The sequence below is a fragment of the Vicia villosa genome, linkage group LG3, assembly GCF_029867415.1.
Source record: "Vicia villosa cultivar HV-30 ecotype Madison, WI linkage group LG3, Vvil1.0, whole genome shotgun sequence".
Taxonomy (NCBI): domain Eukaryota; kingdom Viridiplantae; phylum Streptophyta; class Magnoliopsida; order Fabales; family Fabaceae; genus Vicia; species Vicia villosa.
The window spans coordinates 66,169,730-66,190,770 of NC_081182.1; the positions used below are offsets into that span (position 1 = coordinate 66,169,730).

The window sequence follows — 21,041 nt, forward strand, 5'->3', positions numbered from 1 at the left end:
CATTGTAAGCTGTGCGGTCGAGGTACCCGTAATATGGTCCCACTGCATTGTTCCCCCTTTGGAGAACGTATCGGGCGGCTCTAGGCATGGCGTCATCGTACGCATGATCAATGGCGAAGCCGTGGATGCGGGGGGAAGTAGGAGATAATCCATCCCTGAAACTCAAACACGATAATGTATTAAAAATAAATACGAACCATCGGGAGTGTGGCAGATTTGGTCAACTACTTGGTCCTCCAGTTGGAGGCTTCATTCAGCTTCTAGTATAGGTATATCAGAATAGCTGACCCCCAGTTCCACTAGTGAATGGTAGTGAGGTCCATGAAGTAGCGTAGGTAGGTCATGTCGACGTAGGTTGCACTCTTGTCCATAAAGAATGCAGTGCCTACCAGGAACATGAACCAACATCAGAGAGCGTAGGCACGGTGATACTCCGTAAATAGGTCGTTACCCGCCTCCTCGGACTCGGCCGCCGCCACCAGGTGGTTCTCATACAACTTTTTCAATCTGGAGAACCGGATATGGGCCCCATTTGTCGTCCTGCACTCAAATTTGGCCATGTATGGGTTCATACCCAGATAGATCCCCATCCACTCGATCGCCTCGACCCTCTGGATCCGGGAATGGTTCAGCAGCATCCCCCTAATCGGCAAGTGGAGAAGACAATGCACATCGTGCAAGGTGATCGTCAACTCCCCAACAAGTAAGTGGAAAGAAGACGTTTCCCGATGTCACCGCTCCACGAAAGCCCCCTGCATGCTGTGGATGATGGTGGTATACCCGGTCATGCACAACCCACCTAGACCGGAAGCCCGCACCACATCATTAAACCATTGCGCCTCTGGTTTAAAGAGAACAAAAATCTTTCGCGCGTGGTTCACCATTTTTAGCGTCGACCTTTCCTGTTACAACAAAAACAAAAATAAAAAAGATTGTTAATTAGACTTTGAAGAAAATGTGAAATAAAAAGTTAAATAAAAAACGGTTATAAAAAATACCTCTCCCTCCCAGACACGTCGAGCGACGTGCTCGTGGTAGGAAATCAGCACAGAAGTGTCCCTAGGACCCACTGGGTAGCCCTCCTCCTCCCCGTGTGGAGGGTCAACATCAGGTATCTCCTCGCTCGCCTCCTGGTATCTCACCTCCTCCTCCTCTCGTACCTCCTCTAACAGGAAGAAGACACTCGAGCCAGCCGACTCCTTGATCCAGATGAGGAACCAGCCTCGTCCATCTGCACGAGTACTCGCACTCTACCCCGTCCATGCGTCGATGCCAGCTGCGCCGCCCGCTCGCGTCTAGCTGACGCTGTCTGTGTCTCTCTCCCCTGTCTAATGCGTGCTGGGTTGCCTGCCATTTTTCTGAAAAAATTGAAAGCCATTAGAATGCGAAACACTCAAGAAAATAAAAAAAACAACTCTGGGTATAATTCGGAAGTGCATTTCCGAACCTGGTCAGGGAGGTGTTTTCGAAAATGCACTTCTGAAACCCCCCTACGAACACCATTTTTGCAGCAACCCATTTCCTCCCTAAATGCTTCAAAATCAAATTTTTACTAACTAAACACATACATTGAAGTATAATAACTAAACCCTATAACATTTTACTAATTTCTAACAACCCTAAAATGCATTTCAATCCTATAGTTGAAGGAATTAAAACTTACAAATTGGAAGCGTTGAAAATTGAAGTTTGAGTGGCCTTTGAAGGTTGTAGAACAACTTTGAAAAGCAAATTCGTGTAGTAGGATGGAGAAATGGAAGGATTTTGTGAAGATTTTGAATTTTAGGGTAAAAATGAAAATGGGGGGCTGTTTTGTTTGAACAACAAAACACCCATTTTTTCGAAAATACATCTTCGAAGTGGTGATTTCAGAAATGTATTTCCGAAATATTTTTTTTACTTAAAAAAAAGTGATTTCGAAAATATACTTCCGAAATCACTCTTTTTTCCAACTTCGGAAGTGCATTTCTGAAATATAAAGACATTATCGGAAATTCGCCGCGGATGACCAAAAAGGTAGGGGTCAATAAAGATATTCTCAAAAATGTATTCAATAACTTTTAATTTTGACAAACCATGTTTGAAACTCTAAAGCAAAGGAGGACACAAGGCCCGCGTCTAGCAGGCGACGTAGTCCAATTAAAGACTACCAATCGTCATCGTCAACACCTGAACAGTGTTCAGTACAACTACACAAAGTGACAACACAATGAAAAGGTTTGAAAATTGGAAATTAGCTCCATAGCTAGATTTGGATGGTACATTGAGAATCAATTTCATTTTACTTTTTAAAGATAGAACAGAGCCAGGTGACAGTGATTCTTTTTAGTGGGTCCTCCCCTTCTCTGTTTGTATACGTAAACGGAGATCTTGGGTTACAAAAATATTGTACGAATCATTCATTCACTGCTGTCACCTTTTGTTTTATGACGCTCCACCGTATGATATGTGATCCGTTTAGTTTTTTGAGCTCTATTATTTTATTATAGGCTTGGTCTTGTTTGGAAACATATATCTTCAATTTTGTTTTTTACTCCAAAAATATCCTTATTCTTTGTTTATAATAATAAATTCTATAAGAATTCAAAATAATCATGCGATCCATTTAGATATCTTCGATTGGCCTCATAATTTATATCATATATTTATACGGATGTAGATCCTAAAGTATATATTATAAAGGTAATCTTTATATTGAGTCTGTCTTTTATGACTAATTACTAAATTAATCCAACAACTGGTTCACTTAATTTGACCATATAATAAACATCAAGTCCGGTAAGACCGTAATGATAAATAAGCTCATACTCCCTCCGTTTTTTATTATAAGTCGTTTTAGACTTTTCACACAGTTTAAGAAAAATAATAATTGTTGTATGAAAATGAAAAATTATGAAGGTTTTTACAAAATTATCCTTCATTAATGACATGTGGAAGATAAATTTATATAATTGAAAAGAGAGAGAATAATAAATATTTAAGGATATAATAGGAAAAATAGCATTAATTATTCATTAGAATTGTAAAGCGACTTATATTTAAATACAATTTTTTTCCAAAACGACTTATAATAAAAAACGGAGGGAGTAATTGCTATCAGAATAGTAAGACTAGGTGATTATTGAAGTTATAAAGTTTTAGATTTAAAAAAAAAAAAAGTTATAAAGTTTCAACCACATCACCGAAATATATAAACATTAGAAAAGAAAAAAAAACTTCATAGACTCAAAATCACGGATGAAAAATAAAGAAGTTTACATGACACTTTCCTTTCACCCATAAAGAATTTCATGATGGCCTCGCATTAAATACAAAATTAGAGTAGGTGTTTGGTTGCAAGTTGAAGTTAAAAGTCTTCTAACCCGCGTTTACAACACAAAATGATTCTTACCTGACCTCAAAAGTTGTGAATTGTTGTTTGTAAGAGAATTGCTTTTGGATAAATAGAATTGATTTTGGATGAAAACAAAAAACAAAACAAAAAATCAATTTTCACAATGAAGTGGACCAGAAGTGTTTTTATGATTTGTAAAAGTCAATCCAAACATGCACTTAATTTTAAATAGAAACAATTTTGTGGACAAAAATCAATTCTTTTAAAGAATCAACCACCTCACAATCATTCTGAAAGTAATTCTATGCTTTTTGATTTTATAAAAGCTAAACCTTACCTTATTGCTTTCTCTTGATTTATTTTACTGAAAATGTTTTTTCACACATGCTTCATTTTTTTATATGCTCTTTTTAGGAGAATGAATGTTGTGACCAAGTACCAACATTAATATGCTATTTTTTTTTCTTCTTTTTCATAGGTTACTCCAAAGATAATCCTATATGATGCGTGTAAACCAGATTGTTCAAAGGAGAGAAAAAATCTATCCCCAAAAAAAGTTTATAATTAGTACAAAATAAATAGGCCATCTACTTTTTTCATCATATTTGCTTCCAAACATTTACCATCGCATAACTTTTCACTCTATTATTTACCGCAACCATTATGAATTGAAAATTAACAACAGAATATTGCCAAGCAAAATATAATTCATCCATTAACTTTGATAAATCATGAAGTTATCATGTTACCTCGCCTCTAAGTTGAAGAAGCGAAAAAAACTATTCAACAGGTTTCTCAAGTTTGCTCCTCAGGGAGCTCTTATTGTAAGGCAATGTCAGCGGCATCCAAGCTCTATCCAATCACACAAATACGAAGTTTAAGAAAACATCCTTAATAGCTATTATCAAGAACAACCTGAGAGAAATGAAGATAAATTCCCTGGTCATTTCATGGTGAACATAATCTGCCAAAATCTCTTCGATCCCTGCATTTATGTGCCAGAATACGAAGAAATTTGCCGCGAGCAGTGAATAGGCGTTTGGGTATACTAAAAGAAGGGGAACAACTGCAGTAACTTTTAGGAGCTGCTCTCTCTTTGTCTTTATGCCTTGATTCCTCAATCCACTGTTTCGCTCCTTCCTATAAATGACAACCAATGGTTAAGAATAAGTGCGAACTTACCAAACATCCAAACCACATCTACTAAATGCCAGATTTGATCAAACAGGGTAAACTCATGGAATTCACAAGTGTCATTGTTTCTCTTTTTGTCGAACAAATTCAAGAAATAAAAACAACCTGATATACCCCTTTTGGCATTGCATAAACAAAACCAAATATTAAGATAAGCACAGAAAGTAAAGCATCTGTAAATATGTATACCTCCATACATGAAAACTAATTGCCAAGGGATAAATAAAAACCAGCGACAGAAGGACTGAAACAGGCTTATTATCGAAAAACTAGTAGGAAAAAAAAATCTGATCCAAAAACACAAAATTGACTTGCATTGGATGTATGTATCACAACAGCCTATATGCTAAAATTCTGGTTGAAGGTAACACAAATTCTATTGCAACACCTAGCTACATAATATTAACCAAAGGTAGTACATAAATCAAGGAATATGCTCCATCCATCAACATGACCACAAAATCCCACTGAAAGAGTGGCCATGCTGCAATAGTCATCAATCCTCGTCAACCCCCATAATAAATTTTAAAAATTATATATATGTAAGGAATAAGCAATTCAATAAGCTGTATATCCTATGCTGAAAGCAAAACTACATGCTGTAAGTTTTAAACTGAATTGATCCATAGCATAATTTAATCCATAAAAGCCAACCCATGCCTCCCCTGTCACTTATGAGAAAAGCTATTACAATAACTAGCCAGCACAAGTACAATGATTAAAATTTCAGCTTCATAGATTCAGTTGGTAAGAGAACTTTAAGATGGACGTGTATCAGTATATGCACAATTGCGTTATGGCAGTGTTCCAACCAGTGTTGTCAATGGCGGAGAGCCAAAATCCCACCATACCGGCCGATTTGCGGCGCTGTAAAAGTGGATTGTGGCAGAAAAACCTGAAATATCGGGCAATATTTACCATTGCGACGAGCACAAAAACCGCCATGTATAACGTTGGAATGGCAGATATTTGATAACACAACACTGGTTCCAACAACTTCAATTAGAAGGAGTCCTTGTGCAGCTCACTGCATTGATCTAATGTTGGAGGACTTTGAGAGCAAGATACCTATGCATAAAGATACTATTGTTGCAGGTAAAAAGATCACAACTTACATTTATGCTAGGACTGGTCTTATAACTTTATTGCATCACTTTACTGAAGGAGGTGAGTTGATTAGACCCGGAATCACACGTTTTGCAACATCTTACTTATGTTTGGGGTGCTTGAATGATAAGAGGGGAGCATTGGTTAGGATGTTCACTTCCAAGCAATGGAAGGATGGTCCATTTGCCAAAACAAAGGATGGAAAACTAGTTCAAAATACAGTCCTAGACAAGGATTTTTGGAAGAATGTGGTTCTTTGTTTAAAGGCTGCATTTCCATTACTAAAAGTGTTGCGTATGGTGGATTCTGATGAAGAACCAGCCATGGGCTTGATCTATGAAGCAATGGATCAGGCGAAAGAGGAAATACAAGTTGGGTACAACAATAAGAGAAAAAGGTAATAACTAATATCTAATTTTATAAAGTATAGTCATTAGTTTTAGTTTAACCTTTTTCTTGTGAACTAATTAAATTTTAATCCTTTTTGTTATTCTTTAGTTATAAACCTGTATGGGATATCATTGACAAGAGATGGGACAAACAATTGCATAGACCATTGCATGCTGCTGGCTATTTTTTTAATCCCATGTTGCATTACGGTCCTAATTTCAAAGCTGATAAAGAAGTTACGCAAGGGATGTATACATGTTTAAAGAGAATGATGGGAGGAGATATGAGTATGGTTAACAAGATTGACGGTCAACTTGAGTTTTTTAAAGGTAAAAAGGGGTTCTTTGGAGATGAAGTGGCTCAACTTGGACTAAAAAATAAGACACCGGCTCAATGGTGGGAATCTTACGGTGGTGAACATCCGGAGTTGCAAAACTTTGCCATTCGTGTCTTAACATGTAGTTCTTCTGGTTGTGAGAGGAATTGGAGTGCTTTTGAGATGGTCCATACCAAGAAAAGAAATCGGCTAAAGCAAAAAACCATGAATGATCTTGTGTATGTGATGGTAAATTCAAGATTGACCAAGAAAAAGGTGGAAAGGAGAAGAAGAGAATTAACCATTGATGATTTTCAAGAAGATGATGATTGGTGGTATGTTGCTGAGCAAGAAAATGTAGTTGCTAATCAGATGATGACTGATTTAGATGCTGAATTGATGCATACTAATGATACTACTAGTGCTACACAACTTACACTTGTAGATGAATTTGATATTGCTGAAGATATAGAAGAAATTGACAACGAAGTTGATGATGGAAGTGGTGCAAGAGGTGATGATGATGATGATGATGATGATGGCGGTGGTGATGAGATTAATGAAGATGACAATGCTGACATTATGGGAGATGATCCAAGTAGATGGCGCATTAGTGATCTAATTTAGCATGTAGGCTTTAAGTATTTTGTTTTATATTTAAGATTTAAGACTTGGTTGTTTTATGTTTGTTTTATGATTTAAACCTTTTGATTTTGAGTACTTTTATATTTAAGATTTGTGACTTGGTTATTTTATGATTTTAAACTTTGGTATATATATATAATTATATATCATAGCTTTGCTTTCTTTCTATTAAGTTTAAAATAATATGTAGCTACAGATTGACAGTTCTGACAGTTTTGAACTATATATATATATATATATATATATATATATATAGTTGAATTCATCGATTTTGGTTGCGATTTTCGATTATGCGATCTTGATTTCCCCTATCGATTCAACAAAACGATTTGAGTAGAATCCATCGATTTTGGTTGCGATTTTCGATTATGCGATCTTAATTTCCCCTTTCGATTCAAAGTAAACTCTCGATTCTGACAACCTTGAGAAGGACAATGCTGAAACTTATTACAATTCTTAAAGTGACCATTCAAAAGCAGTTTCTTCTTGCGGCCACATCTAGAGTTTTCTCTATAGCCAAAGATGGGAGTGCAATTAAATAATATTGCTTATAGTGCCAGGTAATTCAAGCTTAAACTCAATCACAGACTCGTAAAGGACTGATTAGGGAAGATTTTACCTTTGCATCATCGGGATAAATGGATTTATCTATTTATTATGTGATGAAGATGCCATTTATTCATTTTATGAAGATGGTGGAGGTCTGTGTTTGGCTGAGTTAAAGGTAATGGGCGATCAACGGAATCATCGAAGTGATGAAAATAACCTTGAACTTATAATCAGCAAAAAAAATAATTCATGAAGAGTTTCATGACTATGATGGAAACTTAGTACTAGTAGGTATAAAAAAGCTTCTTCTCAACAAGTGTTGAGGCTAACATTACTCTTTAGGCGGCAAATACCCATAAGGAAAATTTAGTCTTCAAATAGGTCATTCTATTAATGCTGGACTGGAAAGGGAGTTCTGCCATGCTTACATGTGGAATAGTTTATACATTTTGGATAAAGTGAAAGGAATCAAACTGGATGAAGAAGTTATTTCTATTACGCCTTTAGGCAATGCAAGGTATTTGTTGATCCACAATTACTTCTTAAATAAATGGGGATACAGTTGGTTAATCTGGTAGGTAAGGAGGTGAAGGTGGTCTATTTCAGGTGGTAAAGGAACTTCAAGGATTAACAACAGTAAATAATGGCAGGAATTAAGGAAAGGGAATATTATGTGGTGCTTATTTTGGTATTAGGCTATCACTTTCAATGCAGGTATTTTGTAGAGGGAGTTCCTTACGAGGATTTTAGGGCAATAGTGGTGGTTCAATTTTGCAGTTTCTCCTTGGGTTGTTTTGTGTTGAGGTTTACAATGAATTTGTACTTGTACATCATATTCATTATCACTTTTATATTGGAGGATACCTTGTCCTCTCTTGTCTTTCCCCGTTCCTTTCTAATAATACATCTATATTTATAATATAAATGACAGAAATCATGTACAATCAAACTTTCAGAATTATAACTAACATGGCTCCTAAAGAATGCTAACAGAATCAATACAATAATCAAACCCATCAGTGCGATAGTGATGCAGAAAAAAACAACAACCAGTCTTACAATCAGATACTTGTCATATTACACCAACTAACCTTTTGATGTCATCTTCTGTAGTAGCAGCAACTGTGGCATAACCAGCTACGCTATGAGGTGGAACCTGCAAGTCGTTGTTTCACATAAATAAACAAAACTTGAGCATTTATCATTACCAGTACCAGACCAGGTATAGAATGCATAATATTCATCTCCTAAACACAGTGTAGGTCATTAAAATGGATAATTACTTAACCATAGCATACAATATAACTCTTTGAGGTGCTCAATGAATCTGCTTCAATGAGAAATTATTTTCTATTGTTTGTGTTATCTCAATGCAACCCAAGCTGGGTGAACGGCTTGATAGATACATCCCAATAAAATTGATGCGCCAGTAAATGTACAAATAGATCAATAAGAAAACCTTTGGGTTAACTGGTTAGTAGTGTTATCCAAGGAAATTGTTATTAGTGTTAAGTACTCATGTGTTTCGATTCATTTGCTTCAATGTGTTTCTCATAAATAGGAAGAGAAAAAAAAAAGTTCTACAATTGCTTATGAAAAAATTCCCCCACATAACCAAGAGAGGCAGATGAGGCAAAATATCAAGGGACACCATATTGTGAATAGCAGAGACAAGGAGTTGGTGGATTTAAGTGTCATGATGATGTATATTAAAGAGGGCCCCACAAACTCCCAATATGATTATACCTAAACATAATGGCTAAAAAGTTTCTCCTTTACTTAAAAGTTAAAACTTAACGCCACATGAGATGAAAGCCTGCAGAAATAACAGTTCCTTTGAAAGACAGAAATAATGTGTTACTACTTGGTGTGTGACTGAAACCATGAGAACTGATTTGGTTTCCATCAAATGTGATTATAGCAAGACTATAAGTGTTTGATCGGTGTTGAGTAAAATTCATTTTTCCTTCAAACCTTGGTTTGACTATGAGTAATACCGTGCTGGATTTAAAAGTTTACACTGTTTTACATCAAACTTGTTTTCAAAATTCAAAGTAAAAACATCCAAACATGAATTCATTTCCCTTTAAACTCAATATCAACCAAATTAGTTATACGAACTCAATTTAATTCAAAATCATGTTTGAGTTTTGACACAGTTCGTCCAAATAAACACTAAATATTCACCCTACTAATTCTCCTATCCTTGTTAAAGACAGTTTAATACTATACACATGCACCTACAACAGAACATTCCACTTGAAGTACTAATCAAACACAAAGTCCTATCACTATAATAAATAGATAGCAAAATATAAGATGCAACAGTAATAACATTCAACAAGACATCTATTAAGCACTAGCATTCTGCATGTATATAAGAATGGAGGGTTAATAAAGAAAACTGAGTAAACCTTGATAGCAGCTTTTCCTGCTCCTTCATGAGAGTTATATAGCTTAAGAACCTAATACAGTTGAGATAATCAAACACGAAATTAGATTAAGACAACAACAAGCTTCAATTTAAACATTATTTCACATTCAATTTATCAAATACTTAATAATCACCTCATAAGCGCGTCCTGAAAGCAACCATATACATTCAATCAACATCCACCGTAACAGAAATCGAAATTAAAACCGTTAGCAACTAAGAAATATAGCAAATTGAGTAGTTGCAACAAAACAGAATAATAAAAAAAAAAAAGGGCAAAAGCTACCTCGATTCTCAAAGAGATTTCCAACTTTAACCTGCAACACGAGTAGAAACAGTCTCAAATTATGATCGAAGCATCAAATCACAGCGTAACGGTAACAAAATTACAAAGATCTTAGCATCGTATCACAGCGTAACGGTAACAAAATTACAAAGATCTTAGCATCGTATCACAGCGTGACGGTAACAAAATTACAAAGATCTTAGCATCGTAGCAAGCAATCATTTAATCGGAATCAGAGAAATGATTTAGACTTACATCAGATCCGGAGAAAGTCAATCCGCGGGTTTGAGATGCGGACCATGGAGCGGAGAGGAGGTTGTTGAGAGTGGAGGCGGTATCGTTGGTGGCGGCGGAGATCGGAGGTGACGGTGGGGAAGGGGAGGAAGATGTGGCTGATGCATGAGCGAGAAGGTTTGGTGAGATTCTCCAGTGAGGCTTTGAAGCATCGGAGAGCCTCTTGCCCAGTCTGAGTGACAAGGATTGCATTTTCGTTTCTGTGAGGAGTTAATTCAATGAAGATGATGATGCTCAGAAACTGGGGAATTTTTTAGATGCAGAAAAATTTATGGGAAATTAGTGACCTAAGACACGTGCGACAAGAATTAATAAACTAAGGTTAAGAGTCTGTTTGGTAAGACAAAAAAAAGAGCTTTTAGCTTTTAACTTTTAGCTTTTCAGCTCGTACTAATAAAAAAGTTCTGTTTGGTAACTCTATTTTAGCTTTTAGTTTGTAGCTTTTTTACTAGCTTTTAACTTTTTTTTCAAAAGCTAATTGAAGTAGCTTTTGAGCTTGTAGCTTTTAGCTTGTGAGTTTTTCTTCCATTAATACCCTTATTATTTTAACTAAAATATATTATTACCCTCATTAATTAAAATGTCATTAATGTCATTTTGTATCTATCAGCTAATGAAACAGCTAATTTACCAAACACTCACATTAGCTTATCAATTGTCAGCTACCAGCTATCAGCTACCAGCTACCAGCTAAAAGCTACCAGTTATCAGCTAGTTTTACCAAACAGAGCCTAACTCTAGGGTGAGGGCTTTCCATTACCGGTGAAATAACCGATAGATTAATGGAATGATTCAGATCTAATATAAAAAATTTGAGAACATCAAAAACCAATTGCAGGTAATTTTTTTTTACACAATAGTACATTATTCTTGCTGTTCGTAAGAATTTTTTTCCCTATATTTCAGTTATTTTTTTCCTTAAAGCTAATATCATCTCAATAGCCCTTATTGTAGAAACAAAGTTTTTCTTCTTCATCACTGCCACTTCGTCTTCTTCCGCACCGCAGCTATTATCAAGAGCAACTGGGATGCAGTAGATAAGGATCTAATTAATTTAATCACAATTTTGATCATACATTGAATCAATCATTTAAGTAATCATATTTTTAAACATGATTAATCAAATGTAGTAGAAGTGTATAAAAAATGAGTATTCACCTACAATTACCAATAAACAAATTTGTTTAAACTTGTGTGCATAACTTACACTAGTTCCTCATTTTGTAAATTGATAAATACACTCTCAAAATTACAAATATCATTCCAAATAACTTATACTTAACAGTTAACTGGTGCCATTAAAGGTTATGGCTGCATCATGTTAAATAAATTCACTTTCTGGTGAAGCAGATAAGAAGGTTGTTTCTTGTGGAAATATTTTAAAATGAGGATACTGTATATCAAGGAAATGCAGTTTAAGCTAGCCATAGGACTGATTATTTAAAACTTGAAATAATAAGTAGTATGATACTTTGATGTCTTAGCAGCATTTTTAAACCTCAATGTTTTGTTATATGGTGTCTATTATTTAGTGGATTCAGTAATTGGTACATATTTGATATTTGATATTTGATGTATGTGTCCGTCGTGAAGCGAAATTCAATCGACTTATGATAACTACCATTTAGTAGCGACTTAAAATTTCATGTTAAGCAATGAAGTTACTTAAAAATAGAATAAGCTTTATTAGTTGAAAGAACAATAAAAATAGAATAAACGCAACCACCTCATTAAAAATCTTATAATAAAAAGAAAAGAGTGCGGTGTAAAACGACAATAAAAAATCTATAAGGAAAATGATTGAATAAAAGCACAACCAAAAGGGTCATTCAATACAATTCCTTTTCAGTCATAGATGTGAATGTTCATATTAAGATAGTTTATTTCATGAATACTGACATTTGGAATCCATAACAATACAGTGTAAAAAGTTGCAAAATAACTTATTCTGCTTATCAAAATAGGATATTTAATTTCTGATTACAATGTTTGACTTAAAATAACTTGCTCAAAAAAAAAATACTAGATATATATAAGTATTCTCTAGAGACTAAAAATACTCATTTGTTATTTTCCTGATTCTATCAATTTACAACTGAGAGTCATATCCATTACTTTTATTCTTAGCATAATCCACATTATCATAATCATCTTCAATAAACTTCTTCCAAAACCAATGCTGCTTCCACACTCTCTCTGTCATTTCTTCAATTCGTATGTTCTTTGTCTCAGGCACCAAGAAAAACACAAAAGCAGACATAACCAAAACCCAGCTCGAGAAGATCAAGAATATACCAAACTTGAAATGGAACAGCATGGAGAGAAAAGCTTGAGCAATCACAAATGTGAAAAGCAAGTTGACACAAACAGTCACACTTTGTCTAGCTGAACGTGTCTCCAATGGAAATGTCTCACTTGGTATAAGCCAACCAAGTGGACCCCAAGACCAAGCGAAAGCAGACACAAATGTGCATACCATGATGACAACAAAGATTGCATAGCCTTTTGAAAGATCCGAGGAATGATCAGTCACTTTGATTCCGAGGAGGATTGCGATAATCAATTGAGAGAAGAGCATTTGTACACCGGCTTCGAGTAGCAACATGTGACGACCAAGTTTGTCGACTGTGTAAATAGACACAATTGTGTTCAGTAAAATCTAAGTTTAAATCCTTCTGCCAGTGCTCTCGGTAACATATCCTGTTTCTTTGCCATGTACAACTTGCAATAATTTTTAATAACCATTTTCTTTTACTGAACATATAGTGTATCACTTAGTGCATTAGAATTTACGGTAAAATCTGTATCGTCAGTAACCTCTGAAGGATATATCGCTATAATCATCTTTCAGGAAACAAAACTGTCCACTCTGTGCGAAAGATGTGACAACATGACCATGATCTTGGTTCAGGTGCTGTGAGTTTTTGTTGCTAAACTATTTCGGGCAGCGATGTTGACGACTTCAACTGAAGCATACCAGGATTAAGTTGCTGCGAATTTTTATATACTCCTATAAATTAAACTATATAAATGTTTTACATGACCTCTATTTAAAGTACCATTTATTGACTTGGATTTACAGCTAGGCACGTACATAATCCCACTATTGATTAACATCATGAGGTTTGATACAATTTAACCACCTCACGATAATTTTCTTTCACCTAACACAAACATCATCAATTCATTTTGCACTAACTTAACAGCAGTATTAAAATATAGTACAGAAAATTGTAATGAATTAAATGACTTAATTGCATTATATCCAAAAAAAATGTTACAAACTAATAATGCAGGATTGTTACACTGATAACAAAATGAAAATGCAAAAAGTTTACACTGATAAAAAATTGCAGTTTTGCTGCTGTATGGTTTAGAAGTCTCATATGAGTCCTCTTTCTGAGGGAAAGATATGAGGCCTATTTTTTCGCTGAAACCATAGACGGCTACTTGAGCATATGTTTTCTTGGTGACTTTCTCCAAGTCATCTTGTGCTCCTGTAGAGATTGTCCCAATAAGAACCTTTTCAGCAGCCCTGCCACCAAGGATCATACAAGTCCTATCGTAAAGTTGTTCCTTTGTCATGAGAAGTTTCTCATTTGGAACATACTGAGCAAACCCAAGAGTCGTTGTTCCGCGAGGGAATAATAGTTACTTTCAACAATGGCTCGATATGTTCCAAGAACCAACTGGTAACAGCATGGTCTGCTTCATGGTAAGCAACCGTCCGCCTTTGCAGCTTACGTATCACCTTGTTCTTCTTCTCCAAGCCACCAATGATCCTATCAATTGCTGCCTCAAAATGATCCATTGTGACATGTGCTTCTTCAGTCCTTGCAGTAATCAGAGCAACTTCATTGCAAACATTAGCAACGTCTGCTCCAATAAATCCTGGAGTAAGGGATGCAAGCCTTTGTGAATAATATAAAGGCTTATGGTCAATTTTGATCCTTTCCAAGTATATCTGAAATATCTGGTCACGGCCCTTGATGTCAGGTTTATCGACTGTTATGTGGCGATCAAAACGGCCTGGCCTAAGCAATGCTTTGTCTAATACATCAACTCTATTTGTACCTGCCATAACAATAACTCCAGCAGTTGTTCCAAAACCATCCATCTCCACCAATAATTGATTTAAAGTATTTTTGCGCTCTTCATTTGAATAGGAATGGCCAACCCTTGACCGACCAATTGCATCAATCTCATCAATAAATATTATACTAGGAGCACACTTCCTGGCTTCTTTAAACAAGTTTCTCACCCTAGATGCTCCAACACCAACATACATTTCCACGAAATCAGAACCAGACATGGAAAGAAACGGCACACCAGACTCCCCTGCAGTTGCTTTTGCTAAAAGGGTCTTCCCTGTACCTGGAGGACCCACCAGAAGAGCCCCTTTTGGAATTTTGGCTCCAAGCTCTTGAAATTTCCGAGGATTCTTGAGAAAGTGAACAAAATCCATAATTTCTTGCTTTACCCCATCACAACCAGCAATATCTTTAAAATAGACCTGAACAAAATGAATTCAAAATCACTAAGTAATTACATTCAACAACCATTTAAAAACAGTGTTAAAATAATACATATAAAAACATGAATACCGTGGCCATTAACAACCATATAATAAAACATTAGTCATTACAAACCTTGTTATTATCATTCTTGTTTCCTTTGATAAAATGTCCTCCACTAGTACCCCTAGCTTTAAGGCCTATATAAGAACAAAATTCTAGGAAAAGTATTACCGTTAGAAAATAACCCATTATTAAAAGAAATTCCATAGTTTTAGAAGAACAGATAATAGGAACAAAATCACGAGGATTAATGCCTAGGATTTGCAACAGGCAGAATCTACAATCTACAATGCATCACATAATCTTTTCCATCAACAGGTCTGAAACACCATTCGAACAACCAGACAACAGCGACAACCTCGAAAACCTAGTCAATTATGCCGAACAATACAAACTATGAACAACCGACAACGAAACAACCGAAGAATAATTATACAAATTCAACCCCGAAACCGGATAATATATCCTTCAATGCTCGTAATATGCACTTCCTGTCGAGTGCCTTTGATCATGTGCCTCCCGCCATATACTGTTTGGTATAATCAAATCTAGAAGATTGTGACATGTTAAGCTAATTATTTGCTAGAAATGTATTGTTATTATTTTCAGAGATTCTCCAAATCAAACTGACCTGCAACAAAACAAGATTAGGTTGATGCAGTTATTGTCGCTATAGAGAGAGATGAGTACGATTTCGCCATTGTTTGTCGATACTTATAACATCATCAACTACTTCAACACTGGTGAGTCTGCATTGGGATTCGTGGATGAGTTTCGCGGATGAGTTCGGGGTTTCCATTGCCATCATTTTCCTCTCTAAATAGGGTGACGTCCAACATGTTGTTTGTCTGTGGAGACCGTCGAACTCGATGAAAATGGATGTCTGTCTTTCTGCGGCGGATGATGAAAATGGATGATGAAGGAATAAAAGGTAAATAGGGTGTACAAATATTTGACAATGTTTTGAAGGTTGAAGATGAAAATTGCAAGCTATAGTGAAAAAAGAAAAAATTAGAGTGACGCTCCGTCTGACATTTTGTTTCTCTTTGTTTCTACAATAAGGGCTATTGAGAATGATGATTAGCTTCAGGAAAAAAAACTGAAATTTACGAAAAAGAAAATAGTAAGAATAATGTAATATTGTGTAAAAAGAATTACCAGCAATTGGTTTTTGATGTTCTCAAATATTTTATATTACATCTGAATCATACAATTAATCTATCGGTTATTTTTAGGAGTTTCACCGGTGAGACTTAATTGAGCTCTCACCCTAGACTTAACCATAAATTAATATTGGTCATTTTTATATTAGTTTAATAGGATAACTAGCGTGTTATCCGTAGGAGTGTTTCCGGTGCGGTTTGAGCGTTTAGATGTAAAAATTTATCAGAATCATAAGAGAAAAAATGTGTGACTTAGTTTGATTCGGTTGACTTTTATAAATAAAATCTAATAAAATCAAATTAAACTAATGTACTTTGGGTTGGTTCGGTTGGTTCGGTTTTTTACAAAAATAAAATAAAATTATTGAGTCATAGATACACATATAGATGACAATATAACTTTATGTTTTGTCATTTATACGTTATCGAATAACAATAAAATTCATCATATTTTGACATCAACTTTTTATTTAATATACAAAAATAAGATCAGATGGAAGTGAAATAAAAAACATAAAATAGTAGCATCAAACAATATCAAAAACATGATAATGAAACAAAAATAATAGAGGAGATTAAAATTTAAAGTTGAAAAAAAAAAGCAAAAGAGATGAGAGATTAGAGAAGAAGAAGTGCATTAAAAATGTTATTGCAAGTGAGAACAGTAAAATAAAATAAAAAAGATGAAAAAGAAAAAGAGATGAAAGACTAGAGACTAATGAAGAAGAGATGAGATGTATATGGAAAAGAAGACGAGAAAAAGGCATGATGCCGCTAAGAGAGATTTGAGAAGGGTTAAACTGAAATCTTAACTATGAGGAAGGAAAAATCATTCATAATCATAAGGCTAAGTCATACTAGGTTTGGGTTTAGGATGATTAGGTTAAGTGAAGATTGGGTTGTAACATAATGTGGTTTGGTTTGGTTTGTAAAATATAAATCGCAAACCAAATTGAACCGCGCGTTTTGTTAAAAAATAACTCAAACAGATCCAAACCAAATGCAGTTTTTTGTGGTTTTAGTTTGGTTTAGTTCGATTAGCAGTTTTTTATTGGGTCGGTTTGGTTTGGACATCCCTAGTTATCCGATGCATCGCACTCGCCAAGGGATTAGAAAATAGATTTTATAAATATAAATTCATCTTTCGATATAGTATTAATAATAAAAAAAATTCAACACCACTTCAATAAGATGATAAAGGATTTTTTCAAACTTAACCAGAGTTCTTGGGTTCGAATTCAGCCTTAGACACGCAACATGTTAAGTTCTTTTGAGGGGGAATTTTGTCACCTTTTGAAGTCCTATTCTACTCAATGAATTAGTTTCTGCATTGCTCGCTGAAGATACCCGGTTTCTACTAAAAAATATATGGCTAAATTACCTCCAGGGTCCTCTAAGTTATTAAATTGTAACTAGCTTGTCTTTTATGTTTTTTTGCTACATGTGAATCCTTTATGTTAACTAACGCTTGCACCGTTGACATTTTTCTCAAGCTTCTTTCCAAAAAAGCTCAAGTGGCGGTAATGATACTGATATGTCACCTAACACAGGTCAGAGACCATCATTGGATCATATATTAAATTTTTTGGAATTTTTTAGTGCATAAAAGGATTTTTAAACTAATTAAAATGCATGCAAAAGAAGAAATTAAAGAAAATAGTAAAACAGAAAATAAAATTCTCATAAAATTACATGAAGTGTAAAATGAGAAGAAATCTTTTTAGGAATTCTTTCATAGTTTTTGAACCAAAAGCAGATTTAATATGAATTTTAGAAGTTAAAATAAAATTGATATAACAAAATAAAGCAGAAAAAGTGTCAACGGCGCAGACGTTAGTTAACATAAAGGACTCACATGCAGAAAAAAAATATAAAGGACTGACTTGTTACAATTAAATAACTCAAAGAACCCTGGAGATAATTTAGCCAAAATAGAAAAATAAACTAATTAAATATTCGTGTTGTCTTACGAGTCCTATTACAATATAAAATTTTCATTAGAAACATTATAAGAATATAACATATTGAAGTTAATCTAACTTTAAACAAATTTATTTCAATAAATGGCATATCACAGTTATATAATATAAATATTGTTTATACAACACATAAGTGGGAATAGGAAAAGGAATCTCGAACACATCAGATATTACTATGACCTTCCTCCTTCTAAAAATATTTTTGACAGATATTGTGATACCTATAGAAAAGAGAAAAGACAATTAGCACACGTTTAAGAAATATCGTAAACAAGTATAAAGATAAATCTGCCTTCCTTTTCAAATAGTTATTTTCTCTCCCGTGCACTAGCGCTAAGGTATTAATGAGTCACCTTTCTTTCATGGAGGGCCCTACATCTAAATGACTTTTAGATTCTTCATAATCCAAGTGCTCCTAAAAGGTTATCAAATCCTCCTTCATCAACACTTCTTCTTAGGATAAAGAGTCGGAAGGAACGACATAAGTATGGAATTTCTGGTTGAAATGGCTCTAGGTCCAGGTTTTCCTGATCTTCTCTTTACATTTAGCCAGCTCTAGGACAAAAGGGTTGGTTAGTGAAAATTTCCCCTCAGGGACCCTTCAAAATGCATAATGGGCCTTTAGAGTTTGGGGAATTACTAGAAGCAAGTCATCTTGGAGATTTTCAAAGTTTCGATATAAACGCCAAGAATTTTAGATGACTAATACATTGAGATCACCCTTGTCCACGACAAAGATCCTTTGAGGTGAGCGAAACAGTGAAAAGGGTAAAAAAGAGGTTCAAATATGACTCTTTATTCCCGTATTCACACCAATACTAAAAGATTTTAACAATGGCACATGCTACCAGGGACAGTTGGAAAGGGGAAATCTTTAATCGCCTTAACACCCCTTCCTCAAACTCGTTGAAAGGCAAGCTGAATTTCAACTGCGAAAAGATGCATTCATTAAAATGGACGAAACATATATCAAAATAATTGTAAATCATCTTGCCATTGTCAACATGTGAAACCAACCAATCAGAAGAGATACTCCATTCTAGGAAAACATCATCCATTTTATTTGCACTACAATGGAAGGAAATCATTCCCACTAGTTTAGGATTCACACAACGGTACAGACCAACGTTTGTTGACTTTACCAAACATGCAATCTAGAGAGAAGAACCTCCTTCTTTTTAGCGGAATTTGTCAACACCCGTGACAACTTCTTAATCTTGCAACAACCTAAAAAATCTTTAACCAATCTTCAAGAACGGTTAGTTTCAAGACAGTGTCTCCCCCAATCAATCATAGATCTCTCATAATCAAGATATGAAACACAAGTTGAGGGTGAAGAAGAAGAAAATTTGAATGCAAGAGATTTGAAATTTTCAAAGTAAGAGAGAGTTGATTTCACAGAAAATCACAAATGAATATGAATTTCCACACATGAAAAAGTGTTGACAATAGGTTTTATATGTGCTTGAGTTTAAGCACAAAAATGAGTGGTAAAAGTTAGTTAGATTCATATCAAGAATAATACATGGATTAAGTCATATGAGCAAGGAATATAATAAAAGTAATCATGATTTTTGACCCATTTTCCACTTGGTTCGAATCAAGTACAATGTATGATTCGAATCAAAGACCCCATGATTTGAATCATGTACAAACTATGATTTGAATCAACTGCTCCAGGCCCTTGAGAAAATATTGAAAAACTGTGTAATTTGAATCATGTACAAAGTGTGATTCGAATCAAATTGAGCAGGGGTGACACAAAATTGCTTGATTTGAATCATGTATAAAATATGATTTGAATCTGTAATATGGTGGGAGAACTGATTTTTTAAATGTTGCGGATAGCAAGAGTCGCCACCGACTTTTATTTTATCCAATTGGAAAGGCAAAAAGAACAAGAAAGACCTTTGAAAGATTTTGAGTTCGGGGGGTAGGTTATACACAGGGAAGGTGTAAGCACTCTTTATATCCATGGTTATCCATGGGCTCTTAATTGCTTAGCTCACTTGTTTGTTTGAATTGTTTGAAAAAGTGTCGTGTGTGTTTAGAATTTTTTTTTGAATAAGGACTTTAACTTGTAAATAAGTGTAGCCTTTTGGAAATTGTTTGAAAAGAGGTGTGAAAAGAATTTTGAATCTTTGATTTGATTGTGAGCAAGCAGTTAAAAGCCACCTACCCTAAGTTTGTCTTTCTTGTTCTTTAAGTATTTCGTTTGAAAGGGCTATCCATACCATAAGGAGGGCAGGTAGTCTTTTCATTGGATGTATCGGGTCATCGAGGATCATCGTTTGCCATAAGTTTATCCATACCATAAGAAGGGTAGGAAGTCTTTAGGAAAGGACGAGAATAGTCATTTAGGCAACCAGTAAGGATACCTTAGCATTCGAAGGAACGACCATCATTTATCGAGGCAACATCGAGGGACGAGATCATTTTGAATCGTAGGCAACTTGAATGGACTATGATCTTTATATCGAGGGACTATGATGATTTTATCGAAGGCAACAAGTGCTAAAGTATCCCTACGCTCGAAGGGACTTGACTATTTTGATCAAAAGGCAGCATAAGAGGAATTACCCTAAAGGTGGGTGTGTGCATCAATCATGTGATTCAGTTCGAATATTTTATCTTACAGTTTAGTGATCTATGTCCAGTTAATTGTTTTGTCACTCCCTATTTTACTAACCACGCAGTTAATATATTGACGGGAAAATAAAGTGCGGAAGGTAAATGTCCTACGCTATTACAAGGCTTCGGGATGGGGGTTTAC

General features: G+C 35.0%; 2 protein-coding genes and 1 pseudogene across 2 annotated transcripts; all 3 read right to left on the bottom strand.

The window, feature by feature from the left end:
• Nucleotides 1-4,023: 4,023 nt before the first annotated feature.
• On the bottom strand, nucleotides 4,024-10,838 carry LOC131661739 (uncharacterized). The gene is made up of 6 exons (XM_058931350.1): nucleotides 10,511-10,838; nucleotides 10,256-10,286; nucleotides 10,104-10,117; nucleotides 9,950-10,000; nucleotides 8,627-8,691; nucleotides 4,024-4,474 (listed from the first exon to the last, which is right to left on the bottom strand). The coding sequence occupies exons 1-6, from the start codon at nucleotides 10,739-10,741 to the stop codon at nucleotides 4,195-4,197; spliced, it is 672 nt and encodes a 223-aa protein (XP_058787333.1). The 5' UTR covers nucleotides 10,742-10,838; the 3' UTR covers nucleotides 4,024-4,194.
• A 1,757-nt stretch (nucleotides 10,839-12,595) lies between these two features.
• On the bottom strand, nucleotides 12,596-13,187 carry LOC131656001 (sugar transport protein 13-like). The gene has a single exon (XM_058925787.1). The coding sequence runs from the start codon at nucleotides 13,152-13,154 to the stop codon at nucleotides 12,639-12,641; it is 516 nt and encodes a 171-aa protein (XP_058781770.1). The 5' UTR covers nucleotides 13,155-13,187; the 3' UTR covers nucleotides 12,596-12,638.
• Nucleotides 13,188-13,654: 467 nt separating this feature from the next.
• On the bottom strand, nucleotides 13,655-16,244 carry LOC131656000 (ATP-dependent zinc metalloprotease FTSH 8, mitochondrial-like; annotated as a pseudogene).
• Nucleotides 16,245-21,041: the final 4,797 nt, after the last annotated feature.